This window comes from Talpa occidentalis, unplaced genomic scaffold, assembly GCF_014898055.3.
Source record: "Talpa occidentalis isolate TD23 unplaced genomic scaffold, MPIMG_talOcc4v2.1 talOcc4.4, whole genome shotgun sequence".
NCBI classification, from domain to species: domain Eukaryota; kingdom Metazoa; phylum Chordata; class Mammalia; order Eulipotyphla; family Talpidae; genus Talpa; species Talpa occidentalis.
Window position 1 is genome coordinate 62,919,982 of NW_023604295.1, and position 9,214 is coordinate 62,929,195.

A 9,214-nucleotide genomic window follows, 5' to 3' on the forward strand; every position below is an offset into this window, starting at 1 on the left:
GCAATGATTTTTTTGCCCTTATGCCACACAGTCATCTGCAATCCAGGCTGTCCATGACTGTATCTGCTTAAGGTAATGTTCCTTCAAATTGAATCTTTTTCATACCACATAAACAATTTTTTTATTCACGACTATTTATTTATTTAATATTTGAGTTATTTATTTTTATTTATGCTTTCTAAAATAGCTGGTATCCTCAGTATTATCATTAATTTAATATTTTCTTTTAAAAGAAAATTTTACTACAATAAAGAGAACTAGTGTTAGTATCAAAAGAGAATACAACCACAGATACAAATCATATGAAACACAATGTCATTACATTCTATATGGACACTGTCTGTCAAGTCACATTATTCTTGGCCTTAACTTCAGCAAAAAAAACCAGAAAGACTATCTGTTCCAATTAGAGTGAAGTTGTGGGAGAGGAAATAAATGGATTATTATTTCAAAAGTATAACCTCATTGCTGTTAACATATGTAGAGGTGGGGTGGCGTGATTGGAAAAGCACAGGACTGAGAAAAGTAAGGACTGAGTTATATGAGTTACAATAATATACGGCTAGCGGTGAAGGGCGGGACGCAGCCTTTATTCAACAGGCCTTCCCCCTTCCGTCATAAACTGCACGGAGCCACAACCCTAGAGTTCCCTCTCGCTGACTTTCCCGCGGAGCTGAACTACATTTCCCACAAGGCGCCGCGCGAGGTTCCGGGCATGCCGTCCGCCACCTCCCGCAGCTTTCTCTCCGTCCCTCCTACAACTCCCACAACCCCCCTCGGCCCCGGGCCTCAGCCTGGCCTGGGCTGGAGGCGGAGGCGGAGGCGCGGGAGTTATGGAGGGGGCGGGCTCTGCAGGGAAGTGCGTCAGAGGAGGCGCGGGGAGAGTAGGGTGCTGTGGTCTGAGCTGGAGGGTGAAGCAGGCGGAGCAGGAGGATGGGCGGTGAGTGAGCGGGGCCGGCGTCGGCGGGCGGGGGTCGCGTAGCCGTTCGACATTTCCAGCGGTTTGACGGAGGGTGCCCGCCCCCAGCGCCGCCACGGGCCGGGCTGGTTTTGGGGCGACGGGGCGGCCCAGGGCTCTGGGGAGGGGCCTGGTGGGCCCCCCGGGGGCCCCTGGCGGGGAGCCGCGCCGGACCGCCCCGCCTGGGCCGGGGTCCGCTTGGACCAGGTCCTGCGCCTTGCGTGGTGGCAGAGCCGGGTGTCCGGCCTGGGCGACCCGCCGCTCCCGGCATCGGGACCTTTTAAGGTCATTTGAGAAGCTCCAGGATGAAAGAGGATTAATAGGAATAAAAATACAAACCCAACTTCTGGAGTTATCGTTAATTATTGCAATTGCCCTGATCTCTCTGAGTCACTTCCCTTCTTCCAAACTCAGCAACCGGTTGCGAGCCTGTTTTCGTGCGCTCTTGTAAGGTGTTTTGTGTGGTCACAGTATATACTCGAAGTGCTTGATTCAGCTTGATCCGCCTTGAGTCATTTTACTGCGGCCATTTACTACCGTCGTTGACACCTATTTACGCCTGGGAGTGGTGGGTTTTTTTTTTTTTTTTTTTTTCTTTCGGCCCAGTCCAGAGTTTTCATTCAGGTTAAGGAGAGAGCATTTAGTTTGCAGTGAGGAAGTTCAAAAGAATAAGGAATGGGGAGAGCAGACAGAGTGAAGAATTTGGGCAGTGTAAAGGAGTTTGGCTTAGCTTTAATGGATTAAGGGCAGATTGCTATCTAGCATTATTATATATTGTTGTTCTCTTTGCTAGTCTGTGCACCTGGAGCGACCTTTCCTTCTGAATTAACAAACATCTTCAACTGTGTCTTCCAAATAGATCCTGACTCTTAGCCTTGTTTAGAAGGTTTACCTCTTCAGAGAAATCTGGGAGGAGCCGACTTCCTCTGCTTCCTTTTCCTATGCCCTTTTAACATTCTAACCCAGAAGGCTTAATACTCTGCAGCTTGTATAAAAATTCAATCTGCAATTAACAATTCATGCCCAGTTCATTCCTGACTCTGGGCATGTCTATTGTTTGTATCTGTAATGTGTATGTCCATTTCAGTGTTGTCTGTTTTAGTGTGCAGGTGATAGACTAGAGAACAAGACCTCTGTCTCCGTAGCATCCTGGGTATGTGAGCATTTTTCCTGATAATGAGTTTTGTTTTGAATTTAATTAAGAATCTGCTTGCTTTTTATTTAATTCCTTAATGATTATATATATTACTTTAAAAAAACAAGGGGTGGGAATAAAGGGTAATTTTGAGGTAATACTTTTCAAACTCTATTTATCCTTGAAGTCTAACTTTTCTTCTTTCTTCAACTTTAAACAGAGCAGTCTGAATGCCAGAATGGATAACCGTTTTGCTACAGCATTTGTAATTGCTTGTGTGCTTAGCCTCATTTCCACCATCTACATGGCAGCCTCAATTGGCACAGACTTCTGGTATGAATATCGAAGTCCAGTTCAAGAAAATTCCAGTGAATTGAACAAAAGCATATGGAACGAATTTGATAGCGATGAGGCAGATGAAAAGACTTACAATGATGCACTTTTCCGATATAATGGCACAATGGGATTGTGGCGACGGTGTATAACTGTACCCCAAAACGTGTATTGGTATAGTCCACCAGAAAGAACAGGTATTTCTGTTATTTTAATTTCTGTCTCCTTTTGCTACTCAATAAGATATCTTGTGCATCTCTACTATCCCCTCACCTTCCCTCCCTAACTTCCGTCAATTACCATGGTAATTTATTAATACTGGCTGGATGAGTAACTATACTTACCTTGAGAAAGCCATTTTAAATCTTTGTACTTATTTACCCACTCATTAAATTTTTTTAATCTTATACATATTGTGAGGAAATAATTGGAAAAGTGCATTGGACGACTTTAAATACTTGATAACTCATAAAAGGACAAGTATCCAAAATCAAGTGAACAAATATGAATTGACAGTCCTTGGTGTGCTAGCGCTGTTTTAGTAGATAGTACATTTGCTGCCTTAACCTCAGTGGATATAATTTAGTGAGCTCTATATTTAAATCTGTGCATATTTGAGATTGTTTTACAACAAGCTTGACAGTTTGTAGGTTAAAAATATGGATTGTAGAAGTTTAAAAAAAAATAAACCTAAGAAATTGTTTTTAGGTTTACTTTACAAGACTTTTTAACATTTAAAAATTTTCATTTATTGAAATGGAAACTTTAGAGCTCTTTGTAGGGGACACTGTTACAATTTGTTTCTGTTAAAACTACTTTTTTTGGCTTATTAATGGAAAGTACTGTATTCAGATGACAGCACGACAAATTTGAGTTACCATACACCATAAGAATAATAAACTGTTTAACTTCAGAAAAAAAAAAAAAAAGATAGTTGTGATTTTATATGGAAAAAAATAGTTTGGAAACAGTGAAAAATTCATTGCAAAACGTTCAATTCTATGTATGAGAGCATAGGCGCGCTAACTATATGAATCTTACCAATCATTTATCACTCATTCAACTGACATTTATTGCATGCCTCCATGTTCCAGAACCTAGTAGCTTGGAGTACATCAGGATAAAAACCAAAAATCCTTATTCCTGGGGAGCTAACATTCTAGTAAGGAGAGTAATAGGCAATAAACAGAATAAGTATAAACAAAATAATAATTTATATAGTATGTTAAAAGATGACACATTCTATGAGAAATACAGCTAAATAAAGGGGATTTAAAAATATGTAGGGAAAGGGGTTGGTGGGCGTGAATTAGGATTTTCAATAGTATAGTCAAGATAGGCTTCAACAAGAAGATACCCTTTGAGTAAAGACTTGTTATAGTTGAGGGAGTTGACCATGTGGGTTAATTGTGGAAGCATAGGGCATCAATTTATGTTGGAGGAAACAATTACAGCAAAGGCCCTATGATGGGAACTTGCCTGAAATATACAAGGAACACTGGGCTGGAATGGAGGAACAAAGGGAGAGAGTTGGTTATGTGGTCAGAGAAGTACTTTGAGAGTGGGAATAAGGCCGATCATGTCAGATTCTCTACTCATGAAGAGGATCTTGGTTTTTACTCTAAACTGATGGAACCAGTGGGGGGACTGTCTGATTTGAACACAAGAGAAATAGATAATCTGTTCATCTAGGCTGATGTGTTGAAAACTGACAAATACCAGGCAAAAAAGGAAGCCAAGAGACTAGTTAGAAGGTAGAGGAGCACTTGATTGCATTAATTCAGGTGAGAGAGGATTGTGAATCAGATCATACTGGTAGCACTGAGCAGTGACTGAATTCCAGGTATGTTTTGAAGGTAGAGCCTCTGGGATTTCCTGATGGGATACATGTGGACAAGAATGAGTGAGGAACTAAGAGGATAGTTTGACATTACCTAAGGTGGGGATGATGGCTGGTGCAGAAGGTTTTAGGGAGAAGATCAGTTGTTTCAGTCTTTGTCCCTTCCTTCTTACATAGTCTTCTTACATTACATTTCTATTCTCACTCATTTTATTGCTCCTAATTTTTTTTTTTATTCCTTCCTTGAGCCCATGTCTTTAAGACTGCCACTGTGCTGGCATCCATTGGACATTGAATCCTGCCTGTCACTCATGGCCAAAAAGAATTCTGACTTCTCTGGGAATATCTTTCTGTATCACTTTTTATTTAGAGAATAATTATTGAAAGAGATGATTACTAAATGTTTATTAAAACAACAAGCTGTTATTGTTATTCTTGTTTCAGAGTCATTTGATGTGATCACAAAATGCACAAGTTTTACACTAAATGAGCAGTTCATGGTGAAATTTGTTGATCCTGGAAACCACAATAGTGGAATCGATCTGCTTCGGACCTGTGAGTACTTTGATCCTAGCAGAACAATTGGAGGAAAAGAGGAAATAATTTTATTTGCTTTTTATGGAAGTCTGTTGTTGGAGCAAGGTGATTTAGTGCCTCTTGAATTAAGATCTCTAATATGAACTCAGCTTTGTTGATAACTTGTTTTAGAAGGTAGATTCATGCTTAGCAAATTTGTGAATATAAAGTTGAGAGAGGCAGCTAGTACCTTGGGTGACAGACTCCAGATCCCAAATGATATTATATGAGTCCATATAATTAAGAGTAAATTTAATCGGAATGTAATAAATTCTGATATTTGAATTAAACGCTTCAGCTACCTGAGTTCAGAAAGGGATATGTGAAAAAAGTTGACTGCAATCTCTATATGAATCATCTGTGTCAGGCCTGCCAAAAGTGGTAGTACAGTCTTAGGTGATCATAACAAAAGTGGAGATGTCAAAAACAAATGAAAATATTTATTAGGAGTATTGCATTCCTTCATGCTAAGGCTGTCCAGGAAATACCAGCACGATATTTGGACCTAGTCTCTAGATTTTTAGAGGCTCACTGAGGCTTACCTAGAAGAATGGCCATGTCATGAGTAAATTGCAAGTATTTAATTTTTTTGAATTGAGAATACATAAGGAATTTATTATTAATAGAGCTTGAAAAGGAATGTTAGAGAAAGGAATTACATAGTTCCAGAGAATAAAACCAGAACTAAAAGTTAGAATTTTGATTGGTTACTATTAATACATTGCTAATTAAAATAATTAAAAAATGGAATGCTTCATAAAACTTTTAGCTCTTTCTATGTTGTTGAGGGAATTTATGATCATTAAAACTGCCATTTATTGAGTTGCCAGTATATATCAGATCCTCTGCTTTGTGCTGTGTGTATATTCTTTCAATAGGGCATTGTAATCTCTATTCATTTACTTGTTAGCTTTATTTTGAGACCCTCCAAAAACAGATTAGTCTGTATGTAGCACTATGCTGTTTTGTTTCCAATTCTGGCTCTAACACATACTTTGTAACCTTGTACAAGTTATTTATACCTCTTGCCTCAATTCCTTCATTTATGAAATGGATACAACAATAATAGTACCTACTTCATAGGCTCTTGAGAAAACTAATGCACAAAGTATGTATAGAAAGAACAGTGCCTAACACATAGTAAACCTTCCGTAATTATTTACTGTTAGTATCCATTTACTTGTATCAAGACAACATCCTTTTGATGAATGCTTTAGAAATGAAACCTCCATATTAAAGAACTCCTTTCTCACTTTTTGAGAAAAGATCTCATTAAAATATAAACAAAATTGCCATGTGAAAAAACTGTCAGAACCCTGGTGACATTTCTCTTTTTCTTTCTTTTTAAAATCAGATCTTTGGCGTTGCCAGTTCCTTTTACCTTTTGTTAGTCTAGGTTTGATGTGCTTTGGGGCTTTGATTGGACTTTGTGCTTGTATCTGCCGAAGTTTGTATCCCACCATTGCCACAGGCATTCTACATCTCCTTGCAGGTGGGTCTTGTCATACTTGCATTTCTCTTCTTCCCAGCGCCTTAGGAACCAAAGAGTTCTATTATTTAAACAGTCACATATTACTGCCCTGTCATGTTGCCTAAAAAGCTCTTACTTAGCTGTGTTATGTTCTGTTTTCTAATTTTTCCTCTAAGGTCTTTCTACTTTGGGCTCAGTGAGTTGCTACGTTGCTGGAATTGAACTACTACACCAGAAACTAGAGCTGCCTGAGAATGTGTCTGGAGAATTTGGATGGTCCTTCTGCCTAGCTTGTGTCTCAGCTCCCTTACAGTTCATGGCTTCTGCTCTCTTCATCTGGGCCGCTCATACCAACCGGAAAGAGGACACCTTAATGAAGGCTTATCGTGTGGCATGAGCAGGAAGCTTCCTACTTTACAATTGCCATTTTTATTATTTTTTAATATTAATATTTTCCCTCATCTCCCAGTTGTTTTTAATTTAACTTTTTTGTGTGTGAATATACTATTTTATGGTGAAAATCCATCCATTTTATTTATACACACAGTTTTCTTACCACTAAGATTTACATGGATTACTAGGATTTTACCTTTCAACAAATTAATACTGATTTAGAGTTCAGACAGAAAGAAATGGGTTATTAATAGTTGGCATGAGTTGATGAAAGAAGATTGATAATGGGAAATTGACCCAAAGCAATTAGAAATTGACCCAAAACCCAAAGTCTGTTAGACTTTTCACTATATAACTATATCTGTTCAACTGGAAACACAGTTTCTTTGGGAAACCCCCTTAAAGCCATTGTCCAAACTTTATGTTCCTTTGCTATTGTAGATGGCCATTCAGTCAGAGGTATTAGTACTATTTTCAAAGATTTAAGCTACATAAAAGAGGGAAATTATTTAAGTTCTTTTTCTCTAAATACTGGCATAGAACTTCATCTGAGATGAAATATGACAGCTGTTTACATTGTGTCTATCTACAAGAAAGGAAGTGAAAAATATATTGTATTTACTTGAAATTCCTAATTTGTAACTGCAAGAATTCCAGTTCAGCCAGATAAGAAGATTTAACTTTATTTTACTTTTTTAAAAAAAAAAAAAAAAAAACCAAAACTCTTAATATGTCAATAGAATTTTCAGTACCACCAAACTGTTTTAGAGTTTTGCTCCTTCCCTCTTCATACGCCAGGCTTACTAAAGAGTGCTTTCTTTTTAACACCACTTTGGGGTTGCAGAGTAAAATTCCCCAACAGCTATTTATTCCAGCTAAGTACCATAAGGAAGGTTTCACCATAATGACCCTCCAGTGCTAGGAAAACTGCCGCAAGATCTAAAACTTGGCTGGTCATTAACTTCCAACTATGGTCTTTATTTCTTGTGGTGAAATGATGTGCCTTTCCTTGCCTGAACCCTTTCCTGGTGTGTATCAACATTATTTAATGTCCTCCAATTCAGTCTTTTTATTTTTACAAAAACATCTATAAACATTGAACTCTAAGAAAATCTTATTTATTTATTCCATTACTGTAGCACTGGGCAGATTTTAAAAAATGTAACTTAGTAATTTCTTACACTATCCTAAATCTGTCTTTTTTAAAAAAATAAAAAATGAGAAGAGATTCAGAATTATGTCTTTAGTGACTGAGTTGATTTGTATTTTAATACCTTGATAAAGAAGTACAAGATTCTGAATGAGGATCTCAGTGGAAAATGCACTGTGGCTCTACAGGCCTCTTTTTATTTCCACCACTTGAGTTTCTTTTTTTCCTCTCCCAGAAAATGTGGGGACCTTTTCACTCCATTAAATAATTTGAGACTTTTTAATCTCAGAAATTAAGGATATATTTTCAAAGCACTTTTGTAATTTATATGTACCATACTTAGTGTAGCTACATTTTTCATAAATTTACCTAGTGGCTGTGAATGTGCTCGATATTAAAGAAGTAATCAAGTCAGCTTCTGACTTTCAGTAAAGCCAGTATTACTCTGCAGGCTTTACTGCCTAGGAAATGACTGGTTACTCATTCGGAGTTAAAAAACTCAAAAGTTTTTTTAACTTTTCCTAATGAAATTACAATGTTCTTTAGCATTTTCTAAAAATGGTTGAAAAGCAAGCGAACAAGCAACACAAAACACTTTTGGGGATAGGATATTAAAATTATGACATTTTTGTGTTGGGAATTAACTTTTTTTTTTTTAAAGATTTATTTATTTATACAAGTACTGGGTACAGTCAGAAGCGCGGGAAGGTGAGAGTATTCTCCAGAGCCAGAGCAGGGAACAGAACAGGCAGAGTGACTAAATACACTGCTGAGGGGAGCAGCCTAGGGCAGGAGAGGTCTGCGTGCCATATGGGACCAAACCTGCGCTGCAGAGGCTACGGGCAGCCTCGCAACCCAGCGCTCAACTGCTGCGCCACCAGAGGAGGCCTGGGGAATTAATTCTTTCGAAACAGTGTTCCTGCCTATTGTTACCAAGTATATTGTAGAAAGCCAGGATTGGGTTTATCAGGTTACATTAGCATCCTTAAGTATTGAAAGCTAGCAGCACCATAAATCTTGGTGCTGAATATGTGTTGTAGTTGATAGTTTAAGCATATTACAAAATAGATGAGGCCACCCTCTTTTGTGAAGACTTCTGTGGACTATGTAAAGCCTTATTTGTTGTGGAAATTATGGATTTTTGGCTGTCTTGTGATTTTCATCACATTTGAATTTACCCATATGAAATTACCAATTTGACCATTTTTAATTAAAATTAGTGACAAGTCCCATTTATCTCTTTTTCACCAAATATTTCGAAGCAGCCCTCCCAAAGTAAAAATTTAATTTTGAGACTTTTTTATAACGTGAGTTTTACAGCAACTTAAAATATGTGTTTTCAAATCTTAAATTTATAG

General features: G+C 38.0%; 1 protein-coding gene across 2 annotated transcripts; it reads left to right on the plus strand.

The window, feature by feature from the left end:
* The first annotated feature begins 766 nt into the window (after nt 1-766).
* On the plus strand, nt 767-7,954 carry CLDND1 (claudin domain containing 1). 2 transcript variants are annotated; one of them, XM_037525667.2, is made up of 5 exons: nt 767-940; nt 2,314-2,623; nt 4,711-4,821; nt 6,197-6,334; nt 6,490-7,954. In XM_037525667.2, exons 2-5 carry the CDS (start codon nt 2,332-2,334, stop codon nt 6,708-6,710), a joined length of 762 nt encoding a protein of 253 aa, XP_037381564.1. In that variant the 5' UTR covers nt 767-940; nt 2,314-2,331; the 3' UTR covers nt 6,711-7,954. The 2 variants fall into 2 exon arrangements, with proteins under 2 accessions (XP_037381564.1, XP_037381565.1); XM_037525668.2 differs by lacking the exon at nt 767-940 and adding an exon at nt 2,035-2,111.
* Nucleotides 7,955-9,214: the final 1,260 nt, after the last annotated feature.

What these genes read in the sequence shown, in the direction of transcription:
- CLDND1 (XM_037525667.2), top strand. Translation starts at nt 2,332, where the DNA reads ATGGATAACCGTTTTGCTACAGCATTTGTAATTGCTTGTGTGCTTAGC. An exon ending in TAGTCCACCAGAAAGAACAG is followed by an intron (nt 2,624 to 4,710) that starts GTATTTCTGTTA and finishes TTCTTGTTTCAG; the next exon opens with AGTCATTTGATGTGATCACA. An exon ending in AATCGATCTGCTTCGGACCT is followed by an intron (nt 4,822 to 6,196) that starts GTGAGTACTTTG and finishes TTTTAAAATCAG; the next exon opens with ATCTTTGGCGTTGCCAGTTC.